General features: G+C 37.7%; 2 protein-coding genes across 7 annotated transcripts in view; both read left to right on the top strand.

Moving 5' to 3' along the window:
* SNX14 (sorting nexin 14) overlaps positions 1-24,041 on the top strand; it is a 73,670-nt gene that overhangs the window by 1,222 nt on the left and 48,407 nt on the right. For 2 of the 3 annotated variants that reach the window (XM_080934471.1, XM_080934470.1), the window contains exon 1: positions 15,155-15,387. The exons of the other annotated variant lie outside the window; for it this stretch is intronic. In XM_080934471.1, coding sequence (XP_080790597.1) covers positions 15,167-15,387 — 221 coding nt within the window. In that variant the 5' untranslated portion in view covers positions 15,155-15,166. Of the gene's footprint in view, positions 1-15,154; positions 15,388-24,041 lie in introns of those variants that run through there. 3 annotated transcript variants of the gene reach the window in all.
* The window catches only part of SYNCRIP (synaptotagmin binding cytoplasmic RNA interacting protein), a 53,591-nt gene that overhangs the window by 25,567 nt on the left and 3,983 nt on the right, over positions 1-24,041 (top strand). For 2 of the 4 annotated variants that reach the window (XM_080934476.1, XM_080934475.1), the window contains exon 12: positions 1-3,358. This exon is cut by the window's left edge. The exons of 1 other annotated variant lie outside the window; for it this stretch is intronic. The gene's annotated coding sequence lies outside the window, so the exon portion shown is untranslated. Of the gene's footprint in view, positions 3,359-6,135; positions 6,272-24,041 lie in introns of those variants that run through there. One more of the 4 variants, XR_013975471.1, reaches the window with a different exon arrangement.

The raw sequence follows: 24,041 nt of genomic DNA, 5'->3' as shown, positions 1-24,041 counted from the left end.
TGCTATGTTTTTAATTTTCTAAAGCACCTTGATGACAGTGAGTGTTCAGTGGTAAAGCATCCTCTATTGAATCACCCTCAAAAAATTTTTTAGCCAAGTCCTAAGTTGATAGCTTAAAGTCAAAAGTAAAATTATAGTTTAAGTAGGACTTGGTGTAAAGAAATACCTTCTCCCCTTCCCAAAGGGATACTGCAGTTATATCACATACCCAATAGGCACCACAATGAAGATCAGAGCTTATACCTAATTAAGGTTTTATACACACCAGTTCCCCAGTAAATGCAAATTTAACAAGAAAATTAGACATGTCATATGTTCAAAATGCTCATGGCAAACAATCATTTTGCATTCCTGCAAATAAAATTGTTTTATACTGTAAGCTGGAGGCGAGTGTAACTTATTTTTGTAATAAAGTTTTTATTTTTTTTATGTGTCATTAATATAAATGTGTGTTAGTATAGAAAATCTTCTGGTTTAAAAACTTAGAATTGCACACATTTCAGTATGTTCATTTGTACTTACATAATTTTAGAATAGTGGTTGCCAATAGCCTGTATGTTTCCCATTAATTGGCTTTTTTTTTCCTTTCTTTTTTGTTACCTTAATAAACCATTTTAGTATGTTGTATGTCAGTTACTGGGATAGCTGGGGCATAGAGTGTAATTTAAAATTTGTCAATAAGTATTCATTGGAATATATGTAAATGTGCCTTGCCGGTTACTGAAACTTACCTACAAAATGAGTATGGGGTGACAAAAATTTGTTCCTGGTGCTTAATGAAACTTTCTTCCACTGATTTTATATATTACCCTGTGCTTTTTAAAAGTACATCTCTCAAATCTTAGTGTAAGTTTGAGGGCTACACAAAACATGTACATTTCATTCTAACATAGTGAGTATACTAGGTTGTGGAAAGTGGGTCAGTCAATTGTAGCCTTCAGCAAAATCAAATCTCAGCGTAATCCTTGGTGCTGGCACTTCCCATGTCCAAGGAGTAAAATGATCCTATCTAAGAGGTCATTGCCATGCCTATTGGCACTTAACTGTCATACCATTTTTAACGGACACTGTCAAGGTCTTTTAGTTAATTACTGGATTTATTTGTTGGGATGTTAGAACAGGTTTTTTTTTTTTTTAAACTTAACTGCATTGTCAAAGTTGAAAGATGAACACTTTTGTGAGTTTACAAATGTGTTCTTTAAGAAAACATTAAAGCATGGAGCTCTGGGTTTCTAAGACATGGCTTTTTTAGTTTGGGGATAAGGGAGAAAACAAATTCAAAGGAAATTGTGAAGAATTAATGGTTATATTTAAGGGTAATGTAAACAGTGGTAATGAAATGTAGACTCAAGTGAAAATACTTGACAGTGTTCATTTTAATGACTTTGAATTCAAGCCATTATAATTACTTTAAAAATTAAATATAATTTGCACTGTTCTGATAATGGGTGCAGTTTTTGAGCAATATAATCAGAGCTAAATATGCATGTAGTGATTAGTGATGTGATCAATTAAGTTCTGAGAAGAAATACTAACCGTGATATTTTCAAACTTAAATTTCTGTAGAAAAATCAGTATCAAACACTTACCAGAAGTCAAGAAAAACAGGCAATGCATATAAACATAATTTTGAATGTTGTGTGGCCTATAAAGCAATAATGCAATTTATATGGAATGTCTTGGAAATGAGAAATGGAAATGCGAAAATAACTAATCCTTTAGTGAAAATGTCAACATGTTAAAAGGGGGAATGTTAACTAATGTAGGTTATTGCATTTGTGATTTGTTTATGGGTTCTTGGCTTTGACAGCTTCAAAGAATGGACAGATGAGAAGTTAAATTTTGTATATATTGTCAAGGAAAGGATTTTTAATAGTCAAGTCCCTTCCTTGTGGTAAAAAAACATATCCTTAAAGAATTCTGATTGTTAAAAGTTACCTAACCAAAACAGACACAAGGTTTTGTTTCTGCAGACTACTTGGCAATCAAATGTGGTCATAAATTTAGTTTATCAGTTCTCAGGAAGTTACTTTATGAGAAAATTGTGTTAATTATATTCTTTCCCAAGCATGTTTTTTTGTGCAAGATTTTTAGTCATTGCAACTGAATTACATGTTAAAAACGGAGAACTGAATTGCACAAAAGAAATCACATATTCACAATGGCACTTAACACCATGAGAAACTTTTTACTGATTACTGTTAAACTTTTACAGATTGATGCATATATGACTAAAACTAAAGTATACACATTTTCTCAAGAGAGTAGGAATACCACAAATGGATTGATGGGGTGATCTGGGATATATAATTGTATATAAGATATTTGAAAAGATGTATTTAGTATTAGGATGAACAACAAACTACATGGAAAAATTATCCTTAGTACAGCCTTTTCAAATCACTTTGTCAGAAACAGCAAAAACACATGTTATGTCACTATTTGATGGGGAGAAATTAAGTATAGAAGGGCTTCATGCATTAAGAAAAGGTAGTGAATCCTAGAGTAAATGGTTGCTCAGGTTCCTAAAAAACTCCAACAATACCCTCCATGACTGTTTTCTCCCCACTTATAAATACAGTAAACAGGAACTCAGTGGTGGGTATAAAGTTAATGAATAAACAACTTACTTTAACAATACACAAAGAGACTTCTTGGGATGTTTTTATGGTGTAGTATTTACTTAGTCATCTTAACCACTCAGTAGGGCATGCCACTAAAGATGCTAATAAATGAATCAAGGCTCACAGGCATTTTTAAAAAACTGAGCCAACATGTAGATGGACTTTTGGAGTCTGTCACTTTTTAAAAGTTCTTAAGACATAAAGCATATTAGCACCACAGTCTGCCTTCAATAATGTACCGAAAATGTTTTTCAGGACCAGAAGCATTCAGTTGGACAAACTTTTGTAAATGCAAATCAGTATTACTCTGGGTCACATATTAAGTTTTTAATATTAACAGTAGTCTGGTAAACATTTAGAAGTCTGACATTGAGAAACAAAAGCTTGTACCCAAGTAGAATTTAATTAAATTAGTTTTTAGCTTATGTAAATTCTTCTACATTTATTTATCCATAGAATTTATATTTATTTCATTCCTTTTGTCTCACTGAAAGCTGTCTGCAGGCTCTTTGATTTGGATTAGATGTGTGAAGTACTGTCTTTCGCCAAAAACCTCAAATTTCCTGTTTTTTTTTTTCCCCCCAACGTAGTGGGTTTGTGCTTGTTTGGAGATCAGTTCAAAAACTATCTGTACTATCTGTACTGCCTCTGATGTTAAGATTTTATGTATAGCATAAGGAAGCTAGCTCTGACTATATTTTCCTAAGAATAAAGACCTATTTTTGTAGCATGTCTTAGGATCTCCAGGAGTCCAAGAATTATTGTGAGTGTCCTCCATTTCATCATTTTTCACTCAACAGCTTTTAAATAGACACTTGGAATCTTTAGAGCTCTATCGCCTTTTGATCATGCATACATTCAGAGTAACTAGCAAATGGTGAAAACAAATTTTCAAACACTTCTAATTCCGATCCACATGACTGGGAGATGTATAGAATAAATGTTGTGGGCTGGTCTTAATTTTGTTTTGGAAATACATCGTCACATATTTGCTAATAGCTTATGAACTCCATGATAATTTGCTTCTTTGGGAACATGCTTCATCATGTGTAGTGTTCTTCTATTCTCCAGTTTTCTTTCTGGCAAATAAAATTTCCTCGAAGATTTGAAAATAAGATTGAAGTACCAAGTAATTTAGGAGAGGGGAAGGAGAAAATGGTCTCTTGATAAAGTTTTCATTCGGTTTACTACAAATGAGTTTATGTGAATAAACTCTTCTCCATTGCATAATAAAGCAAGTAGCCACATGCAGAACCTGTAAGTATATTCAGGGTTTCTTGGTTCCTAGCCTCAGGCTAGAGTGTCTTTTGGAGGTGGTCAGTGAGGTGACAGGAGTGGTTTGAAACAGCTGGTTTTAAAATTGTCGTCAGTGACTGCCCTAACTAGCCAAATTGGTATTGAATAGTGAGAGTATCTTTTCAGACTGGCCATGGAGTTTAAACAAGTCTACAAACAGGAATTTGAAAGTCCAAATAAATCAAATTAGAAGCTATGTTAGCGCTTTCTAAGATTTATTTCTGACATAATAAATTTAGTTGTGAAAATAACAGTCACTATACAAGTGACTTAATTTACTATATCACTTAAACTTGATAGTTGATTTGATAATTATAAAGGTTACATATAATGTTCATGCGTTATTCCTTAAGACTTCTGAAAGGATTGTGATGGAATTTCAGCTTGGAGGAGTTGTGTCCATTTTTACTTTTTTGTGGGAAACAGGTCCAAAAGGATTTGGGTAGACAGGCTATTACTACAGATTACAGAGTAAAATAAGGTTTGCTAACATTAATAAAAGATTTATGTAAAAGTTACAGATTGCTCGTTGTATCCCAGAGAAGTTCTGCTGTTCTTTCTGTGTTGGGGATCATTTAATGATATTAACTAAAAATTAAATGTAATCTGAGTAGTCATCACACTTAAGAAACACAAGTACTAAATACTACTTGAAGGGTAAATTTTGCCAAACCAGGAGGCATTTATATTACTTAAAACCTAAAAAAAGACTATTAGTATTTATATTGGTTATAGAAGAGTCAGTTATACCTAGTGGTACATCTTAAATTCCAGCTACTCATATAAGAGGCAGAAGGTAGAAGTAGGAACAACACCTGTAATTGCTTTAACTTAATATGCCATGAAGAATTAGAGAAGCTTATGTACTTTGTTCTCTTTATTTTCAATGTCACTGAGAACAAAATCAGCAATATGCTAAAGTTCATGTATAGGTTGGCACATTTACTTGTGTTCTACAGTCAATGTATATGTAAGTATAGTGTAGTTTTGGAAAAATGGTTTATTTTGCTTTTTCTTCTTGAAATAAAGTCACATGTTAGAAAATTTATTTTTTGGACATGCTTCAGAATTATTAAGGCTAAGTACAGGTATCTTTAGATTTTACCCTTCGTCCTGGATTCACATTTACTTTAATAAAATTACAATAAATTGTAGTAGACATACTGGGGAGTAGGAGCATTAAGCAAAGAATACACAGAAGATACTAAAATCATTCAGTTTCTATGGCTTACTGCTTTATAATCAGTTTCCTTATGTTACCTAGTTAATCTTTTGGGTTTTTGCCTTTTAGAATGGAAGCTCCTTGAGGGCAGGGGGAATCTTGAGTAATGGTGCTTTGCAAACAGCTAAAAACAATCTTAAGCACATTCCAGTTTGTAGATAATTCAGTTAATTTGCTGAATTATTCAGAAAAAGTCACTTAGAACCCCTTGAAATGCTAACATGCTGTCATTCTGGTAAACTAAGATTATGAAGATTCATGTTATAATTGTCAGACTCCAAAAAGTACAATTAAGTGTTTTTATTGAAGGATGAAGGTGCAGTGTGGTTTAATTCTTTTTAAAAATCCTCACATAGCTGTATACAAGCTATTCTTTACAATTCCTGTATTTCAAATTGGAGGGGAAAAGAATGCAGTAACATCATGGAAATCCAGCCTATGGATTTTCCATATGCTAGGTTCTAGTTTAAGTGCATGCTACAGAAAATTCTTCATAAGCAGTGACACCACCGAATTGAAGGCTTTTAGTTATGCCTGTAAATTTTTATATACAAATTGGTGATTGAGAAGATAATGTTTTGAAATGACTGATTTTCAACAGTATTTATGCTACTTCTGTGAAATAACTTGGTAAAAGTAGCTACATCTACATGAATAGTTTTGTTTTTCTGTCTACTTGGTAGGTTAAAGTTAGATCATGAAAAGGTAGTTCCAAGGAAAGATGATGTTCATATTTATTGTGTTTGCAGCTGACAGTTTAACTTGAATTGTATTTCTTCTGGTATTGGGGATAGAATGCAGGACCTTATATGAAGCCTTCACTTTGCACCCAGGATTATTTATTGAAAGTAACTTAAAAACTTACATGGAAAGCATTTTAAATAGCACAGGCTATGAAAGTTTTCCTGTATTCCAACTCATTTCCAACTCTTCTAATTCTAGTGGTAACTTTTAAACCTCTTTTTCTGTGTTTGTTTTGTTTTTGTTTTTCAGGACAAGGTTCTTTGTAGCCCTGGCTGCCCTGGAACTCTGGATTAGGCTGTCCTCATAATGAGATTTACCTGTTTCTGCCTCCTGGTGGTAGTTTTAAAGGTGTGTCACCATGCTTGGCACTTTTTAATCTCTTAATTACTGTCAAAGCATTATTTGTCTTATGCTAGTTATGTGTTTACATTTATTGCTAGAAGCACACATCTATAATCTCAGCACTGGGGCTGAGACAGGAGAATTGAATTGATGTCAACCTTGAGGACATAATAGGATACAAAAATAAAAGTAATTGTGTGGAATAAGTGAGTAGCATAGAGTATTTTCCCTTCATTTTTTAGTTACCTTTTAAAAAGTATGCCCTCATGTTGATACTAATACATGTACATTGTCTGGAGACTGAAGATAGCCAAAATATATAACACTGCCATTGTGCCATAATGGGCCCTTTGGAGGGCAGAAACTTTAAGACAAAATTAATTCCCTTAATGCACTATCAATTTATCTAGGTAGATGTCATTACTAAGGAACTATGACTTACTCTTGACTTTCTAGTTACCTTTGTTTTAAGATAATTTTGCTGGGCTCTTTTTAATACTTAATGCATTTATTGTCAGTGTTGTTTTTTTTTTTTTTTTTTTGTTTTGTTATTTAAAACTGTACTGAGTTCTATATAGATAGTGCCTCAGTTCCATTTGATTTGTTTTTAGGTTGTACTTTGAGAATGTTTGACCTATAAACACTCATGATGGAAGATGTCTGTTTTACCCTTGCTCTTTGTTTGATAGTTGGAGTTAGTTTTTTCTCAGAACTTCAGAGACACTTTGATACCCTTGATTTTATCTAAGCAGTTCTATTCAGACTCTCCAGCCTTCTTCAGGATTGATTCATGGATAGGCCTTACTTACTCCCTCCTACATCTTGCCCCCTCTTTTGAAAGTCTTGAGTTCCTCAGTTGAATTATTTTACTTTTAACTCCAAGTCTTGAGGCTTTGTTACTGAAAGTTCTTTTCTTTTGTTTACCCTGCTGTTTTTGTTTCAGTCAGGCTGGTCAGGAATTCTGTATATAGACCCGATTGGCCTCCAGGTCAAGGTTCTGCCTGTCTCTGTCTCCTAATTGCTTGGGTTAAAAGTGAATGCCACCATATCTGGTTAAGAATTTGAGTTTAATAAAAGATTTTGATTCAGCTTTTAAGCACAAAGGGACAGGTGCTCAGAAAAGTAAGATAGTCTAGAGGCAGATACAGAGAGCTGCTTGCTTTGTTCTTAATTTTTCTGTTCTTCAAGCTTGCATTGGGAGAATCTTACTAAGGTTAGACTTATATTTAAAAACTTCCCCTTGTGAAAAAGTACCTTTTTGAATTTCACCAAATAACTTTACTTTTAAAATGCATGTCTTGACATTAAATTTATTTTAAGCATACTGTGTAGATCAGTCATTTTAACTTAAAAGGGGGACTCACTACCTATAATAGATAGCTATTCACAAATTTTGTCTCAGTACTGATGAAGACTAAAAACCTGTGGAGGGTCTCTTCTCTTAGGAGGTCACCACCTTGAACTTGGTCCAAGTACACAATTGATGTACACCCAGCTGTTCACTTTTGTACTTAACATCAATGTTAAAGTGCTATAATCTTTACCTGATAATATCCAGTGTTGAAATACAGTCTGCATTAGTGATTTTTAAAAAATGATTTATTTATATAAGTACACTGTAGCTGTCTTGAAGAGGGCATGGGATCCCATTATTAATGAAGAAGGAATATTGATAAAAAGTTACTAATCTGCACTGAGATGGCCAACTGCAGATCTTTGTGAGGAAAAAAAATGAGTACTGTCTGGTTTTAATTTCAAACTATAAGCAGAGAAATGAGAATAACAGGAGTCTGACAGGAATCACAAACAATTCCACATTGTTCACTTTGAGATTAGACAGACCTTAAAGGTTTTAAAGCTAGCACCCCAGTTTCATCCCTTACTTGCATATTACCTGTCTTGGGAAATGAACTTGTATGTACGGTCCAGTGAATGCAAAGTTTGTAGGAGCTTTGTATTTTCAGCTTTAAGGAAAATCTCATTGAAGTTTACTTTAAATGCTGAACTTTAAAATAGAAATGGCTAGAATATAACAAGGGAAACAGTACTAGATTTATTAAAAGATGACATCTTAATTTACAGTTGCTATTAAAGCACTAGGGAGAGCCAAGCATAGTAGCTCACACATTTAGTTGCACTACTTGGGAGTCAGAGGCAGAGTGAGTCCAGGACCACACAGAGAAATGATGTCTCAAAAAAGTACTAGGTGTGTATTCTTAGAATTGTAACTTCTTGGAGATAGTTGTTAACCAGGGCTAGCACCTAGCATCTTTCTTTTTACACAATTTGACACCGAGCAAGCAGATTATTTTGAAATGTTTAGAAATAAGACCAAAGGTTAAAAACAGCATTCTAGCATAGGGGTTCAGCATGTTCAAAAACCACTGAGAATTGTTTTTTTCCTTTAAATTATATAGCTTACCTTCATGTTTGTTTCCCTACTTTGTTAGATAATATGGTTTCATTTTCTTATTACTACAGATAGCTCTCAGATTTGATAATTCTGCAATTTGATGTGTTCTCATTTGTGTTTGGAATATGCTTGTTTATGCTGCTGTCTCATACTCTTTAATATTTTTTTCAAAAGCAAAAAATTTTGAGGCAGTAAGGCAATTTTTGATACTTCGAGATCATTGAATTAACCAGGCATATGACATTAGATACTGGTATTTTTTTTCTCACTTATGGTGTTGAGTATCAAAATTTTAGTTTATTTTTAATGCTGCAAATACTACTTTAACATAACCAGTCTCTATGTGTAGATGTGTCAGGAAACTGAAACATCATCTTTAGTAGACCTAGATCTTTGCGTTAAACTGTTATATGCTAGTACATCCGGCCGAACTGCCTTTATTTTACTGGCAATTCAGATTTTTTTTTTAAAGAAATACTTGTTAATTCCAAATTACCTTGTTTCTTTCCCCACAAGTATTAGTCACCTCATCCCTCTCCAACTCCTCTTTGTCTATTGAAACACCCAATACTTAGTAATTGTACCGATTCCTACTGAGTTTGCTGGATTTCTTCTTACTTGTTTTTAATAGGTATTTACAGGATATCAGCATCCTGATACAAAACTGGCTATTTGTCAAGCTTTTTAACCCTTGTAGCATTTTTTTTTTTGTTACTGAAATCAGTATTGAAAAATTCCGTTGTGACTTAGTTTCCTGTCTATAGTTTTATTTCACATTTTTATTTTCAAGGCTTGATTGATTTCTTTATCATGTGGAAAACTATCTTGTTTTAGACAACATAAATAATACTTTCTAATATAAATTGGTGGGCATTTTATCATGGCCATTGAAGTCTTCATTGGTTGACTTAATTTTATTAGGATTTTCATCATTGCATCAAGTACTTTTTTGTATGCTTTTAGTTAGCATAAATCATTTTTTGTTTTTCTTGCATGTATGTATGTCAAACATGCATGCAGTGCCTGAAGAGGCCAGAAGAGAGTGACATGGCCTAGAACTGGAGTTACAGAGGGTTGTGAGTTTCCAGATGGATGCCAGGAATCTAACTCTGGTCCTTTAGAAGCGCAGCCAATGCACTTAACTCCTGAGCCATATCTGCAGCCCCTTTACCTCAGTACTTTGTATGTGTCAGAGTTGGGCCATACTTAAACTACTTTCTTCAGACAGAAACATGTACCATGTAAGAAAATAACAAAGTAGAAGTTCTATTCTCACATTATTTTCTTTGGTGAGTAAGTGTTCTGTGCTAACTGTTTTGGTTTAAAACGTAGTTTCTAAGAATAAAGGTATCAGAAGTAAGCCATAATTTTAAAATGTTGACAGCATTTTACTTGAATCCTTAGATCCACTTATTATTGCTGATAAATTATATTTTTCTGGCAGTTCATGAGTTAGTTACACCCCTGTTCACATGGATAACAGTTGGATGCATTTCTTTAAATAGTTGCTTAGAGTTTGTCCAAGATGCCTTGCACTTAAGTAAAATTAAATAATTTTAAGCAAATTATACCTTCAGCATCTTAAGGACCTAGTGTTGGAAACTTTTCCATACCCTGAAATTAGAGTTCCCACAGAATAGCTCTCTCACTATTGTCATCAGTGATTCTGCAAGTATCTTAAGGGAGCTTAGCTGTTTAACCCCAAAAAATAACTAAAACTTGGTCTTTTATATAGGTTGTGTGTGATAGGTATGTACACAACTGCAAATGGAACTAACAAATGTATCTTAGCATCTGGAAGTCAGTAAAGCTAGTTATCTTGAAGAGTGTAGGTGGGTGAGATGTTGATTAGCTCAAAATTCAGGTCTTTATGTGGTTTAAAGAAGTATCTAAACGATGCCTACCTTTTAAAGTTTTCTAGTAAGTTTTTCAAAAAAAAATTTCAAAATTATTCAAAATTTCAATTTTGATATACTGTATTGAGTTTCTTATAGCTGAAGTAGGCTTACCCATAAGAAAATTTTTGGTTAAGGTAAAATTTAATTTAAATTATTTAGTTAGAGCCATACTGGTAGAATCAAATTTATAATCCTATAGTACTAGTATTATTTTTTGTCTCTGGGTCAAGGATGTATTATGACTGGTCTAGTTGGAGCTCATGTAGCCAGGCTGTCTTCAGATTCATGGCAATGCTTTTGGTCCACAGTTGTGTTCCGATATACTTGGTATATTGTACACCAGAAGCCTACTTGCATGAGAGTTTATAGGTGCCATGTTGGAGTGCTCCCCCCCCCCCCCCATAGGCCTGCTAGACCGTAGTGTCTTCTGACTTGTGTCAGTCCTCCAGTTTTTCTAATTCCTAGATTTCTGACTACCATCATACCCGACTCAAGTACTTAAGTTTTAGGAAATAATGAGAGGGTTTTAGAACTATAAAAACCTTTACAAGTATTGTTGTGTTAAATATTTTAACTGTAAAGTTAAGTAGACATTTAAGCACCTGAAATAATACAATAAACACTAAAAATTAGCAGTTACTAAGTATTTTACTTGTTTAAAATACAACTAAAAAGTAGACAGACATTCCTTGTTAAAAACTGTAACAAGCTAATGTTAGATCATAAGTGCCTTTTCCAGTCTAGTACTACCATATGCAGGTGAGTTGATCCATTTTCCATTTCCAGGCAATTTTGTTACTAATCATACCTAATTCCATGACAGATTTTAGAAGCTAGTTTATCATCAGTTAGAGATAAGTCAACAAATGTGAAATATTTAACCTTTCTGGTGCTAACATGAGATGACAGTCTTTTGATGGTAGTAGTTTATTTTATCCAGGGAGTTGTTTGTACTTGAGCCACTGATTCGATAAGGTTGTATGTAGTTCTTGGGTTTTTCTTAGTGGAGGTTTCTTCTAAATGAAGCTTTTACCTCAAGACACAAAAAGGTTAAATAGAAAAGTAACTTTTGTTGTGTTGGGGGAAGGGGTCTATGCCAGTTTCTTTGTGTGGCCCTGGCTGTACTGGAACTTCCTCTGTAGAGGAGGCTGGCCTCCCTAGTTCTGGGACTAAAGTGTACCACTACCACCGGGCTGAAAGTAACAAACACCTCAGACCTCTAAAAAAATCACTATATTTTTCATGTGTGAATTAATCTACACTTTTTTTAAAACTTGAAAAAAAACCATCTTTTTGTATAAGTTTTATATTAAGATGTTGATATACAGTGATAGGTTGTAGCAAGAAAGACAATATTAAGAATAAGGGTGTAAAACATGAGTATCATATATCAATGATATGAGACTGGGGGGGCTGTTAATGTATCTCCTGTGATGAATCTGAAGGGTGAGACTGGCTTCTAGGGGTAGAATTTTCTATTATTAGAATTCACTTCCTCATGTTCAATCTGTGCAGGTGGTGGAACCAAACTCGTAAAAATGTGCTTTACGTTTAGCATCAGAATTCTAGTAGATGAGCTGGGCATTTTGTCTCTTGCCTGCAATCCCAGTCCTATCAGGCGGAGACAGGATTCTATTGTTCAAGAGGAGACACTTGCCTTTTAAAAGTATGTGTAAACTGGGACTTACTACCTCAGATTCCTGTTTAATATAGGGTATGCTTGGAGATGAGGGAAATTGGTGTAAAGGGAACATTAGGTATTTTAACCGCCTAGTTCCTCCTCGAAAATAGAGATAACTGCTGTTTGTACAAGCATCTTCCCAGAGGCCTTTCCAGATCTTCATATCTTAAAAATTGCCCCCTTACTAATTGTTGTTTAGGGAAAAAATAAAGAACTACTCATATGCCCTGTATTATACATCTATGTGTAACTTGTCTCCTTCACTAGATTGTAAGCCTTTGGAGGTCAGAAACTCAACAAAACTCAATGTATCATCCACCACATCTAGCACAGTGCCTTACACTTATTTGCTATTCAATAAATATTCATTAAAATAATGGGCATACTACTGAAGTTTGATGTCTACGGGCTTTTAGATGGATTATTATAGTCTTTAAACATGTTTAGTACACACAAATGGATCTTTTTTTTCAAAAGCACATATTTGCTGAGCATTATGACTTACGCATGTAGTCTTAGCACTTGAGGTGGTGGCAGGGCGAATTGTCAAGAGTTCAAGACCAACCCAGGGTATGAGACTCAAATCTTGCACTGGACACTACTATTCAGTGCATGTGTATTTTCTATTTTCTCCCATTATAAAGAAGCAGCCTATCCAGTTTAAATTATGGGGTAAAAAAATTATAGCTTTATATTTTATACTTAATAGTAGTATACATTTCATGCGGTCAGACTAACAAAATACACTGCCTAGAATTTTAAAATGGGGCAGCTGGGGGTGGGGAGCAACAAACCTGGACCTCAGTTTGATTTCATATTTTCTTCTAGACCACTGGGTTGTAATTTTCAGTTTTTTGAAATCCAAAACATACCAACTACTGTTCACCCATTTTAATCTTGACAATTGAATCCATTGTAGATGGAGCAGAAACAAATTCAGTTCATGGTAACTTTGGCAAGATAGCATTTTCTTTCCCCTCTCTGTGTAGCCCTGATTGTTCTAGACTCACCCTGAAGACCTCAAGCTCAGAGATCCATAACTGCCCCTACCTTCTGGTGATGGGATCAAAGGTGTGTAACATCATTGACTGGCTAAGCAGACTTTCTTACCCAGGATCGATTGGTGATAGCTGCTCTAGGGATCTTATCAATTAAGATAGGAAAAATGAGTGTTAACTTTAAGAATGAAGAAACAATAAAAGGTTAATTTTTATGGGTGAAGTTGTAGCAGTGGGGACTTGTGGATTTTAAAGAATCCTTCAGGCAAGATATTTAGTTCAGTTGTATTGCACCAATTACGATATATGAGACGGGATTAAGCCATCACATCCAAATACTGCTAAGAAAAAAAATAATTTTAAATCAGTGTAGACAAATTGCCTAGTTCTTTTTTTTTAAGTTTCTTCTGCAAAGAAATTAGACATGTTAGAAAGGTGTCTTAATTTGAGCAGAATTGAAAAAAATTTATTAAGGGTATGCTTGCTATCTTGGTAAAATAATTTTAGAATTTTAGAATCTTAGAAGCAAACTTTAAAATTACAATTTGCAATACAAATAATTAACCAGTTTAACTCACTTAAGTTCATATCAGGCACTTTAGGATACACGAAGATTAACATGCACCTTATTCATTTATTTCATTATTAGCCCAGTGTGTTTCAGTAAGGGAAAGCTATTTTGTAAGTTTGGGCTACAGTACTCTGTCCTGTGATTTGGTTAAGATAGGCTCTTGTGGTATGTCCAGGCTACTTCATACTACTGATCCCTTGTTGGGATTTACTGTGCCCTCTTTAAGGAGTTGCAGTGTAAAATTACAAAAGTGAAATTAATGTTAAGTGTGTACCTCAAAACAAGTTTTAAGCTTCACATGAGTATATAGAGTATATAGTTTATGGTGTCAGATGCACATCAGTGAATTGTTACTACTATCTAACATGCTACTGGTGTGTATTTTAGATTATTCAATGTTCTTGGGTCCGTGGGTTGTATCAAAGTTGGTTTGAAGAAATTAGGAATACATGTAAATTTAAGAACAAAGATACCTGGATTTCTAACAGCTGTAGTGGGAAGAAAGGATGGTGCATTCTGAAAAGGAAATAAGCAATTAAGGATGATTCACCTTTTCAGAATATTGAAAATACTGACGAACCTGCACATAACATTTGAAAAAATACAAGTTCTGTTTCCCTGCCTTGGAGGGTAAGGTTTTAGGGAAGAGCCAGGTCGAATGATGGAACTTGCCAGTGTTTTTGGTTTCACTAGGAAGTGATCCAGAGCAGGATCTTGCTGGTCTCAGTAATATGGGTTATACTGTAGTTGAAACTAGATAATGTTTGTAGGGTAAATTCAAAACCTTCGCACATTTAGCTCCTTCAAAATGCTGACAATAAAACTTAAAATGAGATTCTAAAAGGAACTACCTAGCTTCCCAACCTGCTGTCGTCCTATGTGGGGCGAGGCGACTCAAGCTCCCCGTTGTTGGCTGCCTGGTTGAAACATTCATTTTCAGGGGTGGGTGGCAGGCGGTAGACTGTCCTAAGCCTCAGCTTGATCCCCCTTAAAAAGCAGAGATGAAGGCCTCCTTCCCTCCTTTAGGCGTGGCTACGAAAATCTGAGAGGGTGAAGCTGCAGGTCCGCTGTATGGACTACACTTCCCATAGGGCTTCAGGAGCCGATCACAGTTGCTGTGCAGTTAGCTTTCCGGCACTCTTCCGTGATTCGGCCAGTCTCGGCCTTCTAGGTTTCCCCGGACTTCCGGAAAAGGCAAGTGGGTGGCCGCGCCAGAACGTCAGCCTGAGCGCTCCCAAGTCCTCCCGCGGGATGGTGGTGTTGGCCCTGGGGCGGCCTTCCGTGAGGTGGAGGCGGTGATTGCGCACGCGCGGCGAGGGTTGCGGGGCGGGGCCTTGTGCGTCTGCGCCTAGCTGTGAAGCTGGGTAGTGGGTGGCTATGTGGCTCCGCCGTCGGGGGCTGGGGGAGCTCTCGACCTCGGCCTCTGAGGGCGGCAAGTCCTCCACAGGGCGGACTGAGATGTGGTCTTGGGTGCGGACGATCGGCGGGAGGCTGAAGCAGCGGCTGCGGCTGGACGTGGGGCGCGAGATTTGCCGTCAGTATCCGCTGTTCTGCTTCCTGCTGCTCTGCCTCAGTGCCGCTTCGCTACTCCTCAACAGGTACCTGCGGTTGGCCCGGCGGTGGCCGCTCCAGAGCCCGCAGACAGCTGGGCGGCGGGCAGGAGCGCACTCTGCACAGTGGTCTCGGGAGGGGCGGCCAAAGTCGCACCGGGATATGTGGGCGGGCGCGGGCCAGGGGCCACGCATCTTTCGTGGTTATCTGGTTCTCAACCTTTCCATTTTGATCATTCCTCGATGACGAGCCTTTATTATCTTTTCAACAACTACAATCTGTAAGGCCACCTCAGTTCGAGAAGGTAATGGTGATCCAGTCATCGGTGGGAGGCGGGTTTAAGGTTCTGTCGCAGCCTTCCTTCTTGGCTGAACCCTTCTCGCGCAGCAGAGCGCACACATACACCGGCACACACCTTTACAACCACAGCGTTTCCTCGTAGTTTCGTCTGCTTAAAATTGATTTTGACCCGAAGTCAGAAAGCAGAATAGTATCCATCACAACTCTACAATGTTCCTGGTCCCCCACCCCCCAAGAGCCGAAATATTCTGAAAAGTTACATTGGTTAAATTGTCATTTTGAGGTCAGAAGGCCCCACCCCTGAAGCTTATAGTTTTTTTATGTTTCCAGAAGTAGTTTGGGTGCAGTGATAGTAGAAGAGATGTGTACTTGAAAACATTATTACGTTCTTTTCTCTGCTTTGAAGAAGCAGTCACTTTTTATTTTGAAGTAGTTCATCTGCAAGAATAACACGAAGAAACATACACAAGAGATTTAATTTAGTATTTTCACTAAGGCTATTTCCTGTGATTCTTATAACAGTTTTTTGTTGTTTTCTCTCTTGTTTCTGTCTTCATGGTGGCTTTGTAGAATTTCGCTTAGTACACTTAATTGTGTATTGCTATCTCACAAAAAAAATACTTGGCTTGTGAAGATGTGTTTGATTTTAGGACTGTGGAAGAAGTGGGTTCCTTTAACAACAAAAACTACTGGTCACTTACTACAATTCTGTACTCTGAAAGGTGTTTCAAACTAGACTACTAACAAAGCTGAACAAAATGTAAACTACATTTAAGTTTTGTCTTCGACTTTTCTTCAATGGGAACCGAGTAAAGTATAATTCTTCTCTAAAGTGGATCTGCCATGTGTCGGGAACAGATTGAACTAGCATTCTGAGGTCACCAAAGTAAGAAGTCATAGAATCTAATGTGTGACATGTGATCTGTACCATGAATTTTTGCTATGCAGATAAGGGAGAAAATACACATTTTTTTTAAAATCTCTGAATGGTCATATTTGTGAGTGAAATTATTTTTGCATACTTTTTCCTAATTTTTTTTTTACTATTGAATCAACCAAAGTGACTTTAAATGACATAGTGCTGTCTTTTATTTTATGCCTATGGGTGTATTTGCATCATGTCCATCCAGTGCTGATGGCAGCCAGAAGAGAGTCTTGGATCCCCTGGAAATGGAGTTAGAGACATTAGTGAGCTGCCATGTGGGTGCTAGGAACTGACTCTTCAGTCTCTGGAATAGCAATCTGTTTTTTGTTTTTTGTTTTTTAAATTGAGTTCTCTCTGCAGCATCCATACAGTGTTGTCTGTAAATAAGTGGTTAGTGAGCCTCTTTCAAGAAAACAATCAGGGAAAGTACAGAGCAGGGTGAATAATGTGCTTTTTAAGACATGTACTGTTGTGTGTGTGTGAGTGTGTGTGTAAGTGTAAGAAGACAGACAGACAGACATGCACACATATAGAAACATAGAGACATATATGCTGTATATATATGATTGGATTGTCCAAGGAGTGTCATATGAGAAAACCTGGTCCCTTCTGCCAATAGAAACTAGTAGGTTCATTTATTCTGAATTTTTAAATTTTCATTTTTCTTTACATTAATTATAGTACACATAGTAGTTCATGATGTATCCTCACCACATTTTTTATTATCCATTCATCAGTTGGATGACACTGAGTCTGTTCCCATTTCTTGCTACTATGAATAGAGAAGCACAGTACACATGGCTGAGCATGTCTGTGTGGAATAAAGTGTCAGTCCCTGTTGGCACATGCCAAGGAGTGGTGTAGGTGGTCATAGCATAGATTTACTTCTAGCTTTCTGAGAATTCTCTACAGTGCTTTTCACAGTGGCTGCAGCAATTTGCATTCCCACCACCTGTAGGTGAGGGGTCCCTTTTCCCCACAGTCCTCTAGCATTTGCCGTTTTGTTGATCTTTCGAATTCTGACGGGGGTGATAAAATCTTAATGTTGCTTTGATTTGCATTTTCCTAATTGCTAAGGATGATGAACAAGTTTTTAATATATTTCTTAGCCATTTTCACTTCTTTTGAGAACTGTCTTTTCAGGTCCATTTTTGGATGGTTGGTTTTATGTGTCAGCTTCTCACAGAGAAAGGACCCTCAGTTGAGAAAATGCTTTCATGAGATCGGCTGTCAAGCATTTTCTCAATTAGTGATCATGGGTGGGAGGGCCCATTGTGGGTGGCGCCATCCCTGGGCTAGTCTTAGGTTCTATAAGAAAGCATGCTGAGCAAGCCAGGGGAAGCAAGCCTATAAAAAACATCCTTCCATAGCCTCTGCATCAGCTCCTGCTTCCTGACCTGCTTGAGTTCCAGTCCTGACTTCCTTTGGTGGTAAACAACAATGTGGAAAGTGTAATCTGAATAAACCCTTTCCTCCCCAATTTGCTTCTTGGTCATAATGTTTTGTACAGGAATAGAAACCCTGACTAAGGCAGTTGGTGTTGTGGATTTGTTCTAATGCTACTTGTGTTCATTCGAATCCCAAAATTACATGGGAACCCACATACAAGATGCTGAGGTCACTGCTCCCACTTGGCTTTGATTGGTAAATAAAGTTGCTGACGGCCAATGGCTGGGCAGGGAGGCAGAGGCAGGACTTTGGAATTCTGGGAAGGAGACAGAGAAATGAGGAGACTATTCCATTCCAGGAAAGGAATAGAATGCAGGCCTGAGAGCTGTGGAAGATAGAGCACCAGCCGTGTAAGAGCGGGGGAAGAGTGCCTAAGCCCCCCCCCCCCCCTCCATCTGGTCTGGGGTAGCAAAGATGGGATATAGGTTTTTGTAACTAATAATTTGGGAGTATTGGAGGGGAGGCATTAGCAACATAGAAGTGTGGGAGTCACCCAGCCATTGAGCTGATTAAGGTATGTTAAATATAAGGGCGCGCGCGTGTGTGTATGTGTGTGTGTGTGTGTGCCTTTCATTCCAGAATCCAGAGCATTGGAGTAGTAGCAAGGAACCTGCACAGCTGTTTCTGGGAAGATTAGAGCAAATTAATCTACCATTACAGTTTTTTTCTTTTTTACAAGTTTTTATGTATTTTGGATATTAATCACCAGTCAGATGTACAGCTAGCAAAGATGCTCTCCCATTCGGGCTCTCCCATCCGGTGGGCTTCCTCTTCACCCAGTTTGAGTTTTTCAACAACTGGGTTGAAGCTTTTTAGTTTTTAATTCATGTTACCAATTGTTGGCCTTACTTCTTAGGCGAATGGGATCCTATTCAGAAAGTCCTTTTTTATACTTTTATCATGTAGCATATTCCTGATTTTTTTTGTCTGCCTTTGTACCAGCGCCATATTGTTTTTATTGTTTTGATCTTAAGATCTGGAATGGCAACCCCTCCCACATTCTTCTTTTTTACTCAGTATTGTTTTGGCTTTCTGGGGTCTTGTGGTCATATGAATTTCAGGATAGGTTTTCTGCTTCTGTAAATAAGGGAATGCAGATTTTGATTGGGATTACATATAGTCTGTAAATAGCTCTTGGTAGAATGGCCATTTTCACAATACTAATTCCACTAATCCATGAGTGTGTGATGTCTTTCTGTTTTCTAGTGTCTTTATCTTTTTCTTCAGAGTTTTAAAGTTTTAATCATAGATATTATTCCCTACCTTGGCTAGGCTTATTCCTAGGTATTTTATTTTCTTTGAGGCTATTGTGAACGAGAGTGTGTCTATGAGTTCCTTTGTGTGTTTGTTGTTGGTGTAATGAAAAGCTATTGATTTTTGCAAGCTGGTTTGGTATGGTGCCATATTGATGGATTTCTTCATCATTTCTAAAAGTTCTCTAGTAGATATTTGGGGATATCTAGTATATAGTATTATGTAATCTGCATATAGGGATAGTTTGACTTCTTTTTCTATTTGTATCCCTTTAACTTCTTTCTCTTCCTCCAGCTAGTACTTTGAACATGATATTGATGATGTATGGGGATGATGACAGTATCTTTTTCCTGAGTTTAAGTAATTCTAGTTTTTGTCCATTTAGGATGATGGTGACTTTGAGCTTTCCATTTGCCCTCCGTTCTCCAGACTTTATCATGAAGTCATGTAGATTTGCCAAAGGTCTTTTCTGTATCTTTTAAGTCCAGCCTTTTGTTTGTTTGTTTGTTTATTTATTTATTTGGAACGAAGTGGGGTGTCCTAGAGTTTGGTGCCTATTTTGAATCATATTGTCTTCTTGGTTAACTCTTTCCTTGATTAGAAAGACATATTCCTCTTTTATCTTTCCTGGTTAGTTTTAGTTTGAAGTCTCTTTCGTCAGATGTTAGGGCTCTGATGCTTGTTTCCTGGTCCCATTTGTTCGTGGTGCTGTTGTTCTTTACTCTAAGATGGTACTTCTATTGAAGCTAAGAAGTACTATAGACAATAGATGGGTTGTCTCTTGACCCATCAATAAGACTGTCTTTTTATTGGGTAGTTAAAACAACTGATATTTAAAATTATTATTGAAAAGGATGTATTGATTGTGCTCGTGATGTTTGTGTGTTCTTTGTGATACTTTATGCTTTAATATTAGGGCTTTGTATTATTATTATTTTTTTTTTTTTTTAGTCTTTCTGTTGTGCTCATCCCTCTCTTCAGCCCAAAATAGTTTGTTGTCAAGCCCACAAGGATGGTCAGACTAGGACCAGGGTTAGATTTTATGCAGCTAGGGGATTGTTCATGAACTAGGAAGGTCAGGGAGATGCATAGGTCCAGACGGTTGTGGGAGGTCAGCTTTGTGGGGAGAGGTTGGATGAAGTACAGGAGGTCCATGAGTTGTGACAGGTAAGGCAGGTCCTTTAGACCTTAGAGGGGATGCTGGTGAGATGGCTCTATTACGAGGACCAGAGAGTTCAGCTCCAGTGCCATAAAATGGATAGCTCATAAACTCCTAGAATCTAAAATCCAAGAGATGTAGCACCTCTTTCTAGCCCATGTTGGCCCCTTGTACATACATGTGTGCATATCCTCATACACACATGTAAATCTTTAAAAAGTCTTTTTTTTTTTTTTTTTTTTAAACATGCAACAGAACAGCAGAGATTCTGTAGAGGTGCTGTTAATTGTTTGCTATGTCAGCATGGGGGCAGGGAGCTTCAGTTCAGATCTTAGTGCTCACTTACAAGCCAGGCTGAGCTCTTGGTGTGTGTTTGTGAGAATGGCGGGAGCTTGCTGGCTGCTGGCCTGGCCCAAGCAAACAGACCCAGAGGAGTTCAGGTTCAGGGACAGCCCCTGACACACTCCTGGCATCTACATACATGCCTATGTGTGCGTATATTACACTCACATGCATACATCTGCAACCAAAACAACAGATAAATATTCCAGCCTTAGGAACTATATTAAAAACAAAACTTTGAAAAATCAGATTTCTAATAACAGTCAGTAGACACTTTTTAGAGGTTGACTTGTTTTATTTTTTATTCCAAGAATTATCTTATATTTTAAGTTTACTTACCATTGTTGTCCTCTTTGTTTTTGTTTTATTTATTTTTTTAACCATTTCTTTCCTGTGTACTTGGACTTTCCTTTTCTTGACTAGTGTTTGGGATGCATTTCCCTTTGCTGATCAATACGATCAGGACTATTGGTTTCTTGAGCCAGATGATTCCCAGTTGTAGGGTCTTCCCTGTACATTGTGGAGTATCTTTCTAGCTCCTTGATGACACATAGAGGGCTGAGACTCTTCTCAGAAGGCGTTTCGGTTTGTCTCTATACTGCCAGTCTTACTGTGTTATGACTACCAGCCTCATTTCTGCTTTAATACCTTGAACTAGTTCATTTTGTTCTAGTTGATTTTAATTATAGGTAGCACTAGTGAATGTAAGGTTTGCAATCTTTCATTCTAAGTATAGGTCTAATTCTTTCTTTTCTTTCTTTTTCTTTTTCTTTTTTTTCTTTTTAAAGACAGGGCCTTAGGCTAGGTAACCCAAGCTGACTTTGAACTCTTTTGTGTGTGTGTGTGTGTGTGTGTTTTCTAATTTTTTTTTTAACTTTTATTTAATCTGTAACTTTTTTTACAGTCCAGATTTGATCCCTGTCCTGGTCCACACTGTTCCACATCCTGTACCTCCTCTTCACCCCCTCACCCACACCCCTCCACAAGGATGTTCTCCTCCTCCTCCATCAGACCTCCCCACTTTCCAGGGCCTCCAGTCTTCTGAGGATTAGGTGCATCTTCTCCGACTGAGTCCAAACCTGGCGGTCCTCTGCTGTCTATGTGTTGCGGGCCTCATATCAGCTGGTGTGTGCTGCCTGGTTGGTGGTGGTTCAGTGTCTGAGAGATCTCGAGGGTCCAGGTTACTTGAGACTGCTGGTCTTATAGGGTCACCCTCCTCCTCAACTTCTTCCAGCTTTTCCCTAATTCAACCACAGGGGTCAGCAGCTTCTGTCCATTGGTTGGGTGTAAATATCTGCATCTGACTCTTTCAGCTGCTTGTGTGTCTTTCAGAGGGCAGCCATGATAGGTCCCTTTTTGTGAGCACTCCATAGCCTCAGTAATGGTGTCAGATCTTGGGGCCTCCTGAGCTAGATCCCAATTTGGGCTTGTCACTGGACCCCGTTTTCCTCAGGCTCTTCCACTTTTGTCTTCTCTTGCGGGCCTCAGCCCTGCAGTCCGGTGCCTTGCTGAGAATATTGTTAAATACCTTTTATCTACTGTCATGGTTCTTTGTGGTGGGAAGGCAAGTCTGGCACTGCTGACTGTGAAGGCAGCCGAAGTCCTTACTCCTCGGAACTGTGCGGCATCTGCTACTGAGAGTACTCTCCTGGTCAGTAATGCTCACTTATCCACGGCTGCTCCCAGCTAACAGACCTTATGCTTTAAATTCTGCTATGGATTAGCTGACCTCAGTGCTTACAGGAACAACCTATCAGGTAATCTAGTCTATATCAAGGTGGCTGACTGTTCAGCCTCCCATTTGTATGACCATTGGACATTGCTGTCATGAGAAAGTGCCCTAAGACCAAGTATTTTATGATTGCAGCATTCAGGAGACAGAGGCTGGAGGACTACAGGTTCAAGGTCAGCCCAGGCTGTTTGTAAATTATTAGTAAAAGGAAAAGTTGTACTGTTGACTGGGTTCTTTCCACATGCAGTCAGTCCTGATGTCCTGAACCCTCTTGCTTCCTTGCCATTGTCCTCTGCTGCTGTCATGTCCACTTGAGTTTAAAGTCATGCTAGCTTAGGTCTCACAGCCTCCTGCTTTGTCCGTTCTCCGCAGCATCTTTCATGCTACTCTTGATGAAATCCAAATCTTGAGTCAGTGATACTGTTCTAGTTTCCTTCCTGCTGTGTTAAGATCAAGACAACTCAGGGGAGGGAAGGGTTTCCTCCAGCTTATAGTCTGTCATTGCGGGACGTCTGCTGAGGAACTCAAGCAGGGCCTGGAAGCAGAAACCACAGAGGAGAAGGGCTTGCCAGCTTATGCTTAGCTAGTTTTTTATTTCAAATAAAACACTAAAAATAATTATTTTAATGTGTATGTGTGTATGCTGTGTGAGTTTATAGGGTATATGCATCATATACATGCAGGAGCTCTAAGGGCTAGAAGAGGGAATTGGATCCCCTCAAGCTGAAGTTACAGTTATAGAAGCCAAGTAGTGAGCTTCTGCAAAGGTGCTGTGCCCTTAACTGCTGCAGAATCCTCTCTCCAGCCCCTCTGCAGTTTTGAAACTCTCCCTTTTCTTCTTCGCTCATGTTATTTATTCCTGTGACTTCAGTGGTCATTTTTATGATTTCTAATGCTTTGTCTTCAACTAATACTTTTGGTAAAAAATTACTGTATATAGCAGTTCGTTGACTGTTTTTTGTGTGGCACATGTTAAGATACCTGGAACTTAGCTGGTTAAGGATTGACTGTATGACTGACTGACTTGACACTCCTTCCTTCTTTCCTTCCTTCCTTCCTTCCTTCCTTCCTCTCCCTCCCTTCCCTCCCTCTTTCTTCCTTCCTTTCTTCTTTCTTTTTATTTATTTTCAAGACAGAGTTTCACTCTGTAGTTCTGGCTGTCTTGAAGTCACTATGTAGACAAGGCTAGCCTCGAACTCATAGGAATCCACTTCCCTTTGCCTCCCAAGCACTGGGACTAAAGGCGTGTGCCACTACACTGGCCAGAAGCCTTTTCTTCTTGCTCAGACCTAATCAGCTACTTGTTTTTAAACAGTCTATAACTTTAGCTGCAGGGAATCCAGTCTTCAGTTTCTATTCTATTTGTCAAGCTTTTTTGTGTGTCTGTTCCTTGGACAGGCTCCTTATCTCCTCTCCTAGATTATCACAACAGTTTTCACATAAGCCAGTGTGCTCCTCGACAAGTCCAGCCTCTGCATTGCAGCCAGAACAGATTTAGAGTAATGCTGCTACTTTTCTTTCTTCACAGCAGTCACAAATT

Source organism: Micromys minutus, assembly GCF_963924665.1.
Source record: "Micromys minutus genome assembly, chromosome: 21".
In the NCBI taxonomy this organism is placed as follows: Eukaryota; Metazoa; Chordata; class Mammalia; order Rodentia; family Muridae; genus Micromys; species Micromys minutus.
Note: the sequence above shows the minus strand (reverse complement) of the source record. Positions and strands in the feature narration are given on the sequence as shown.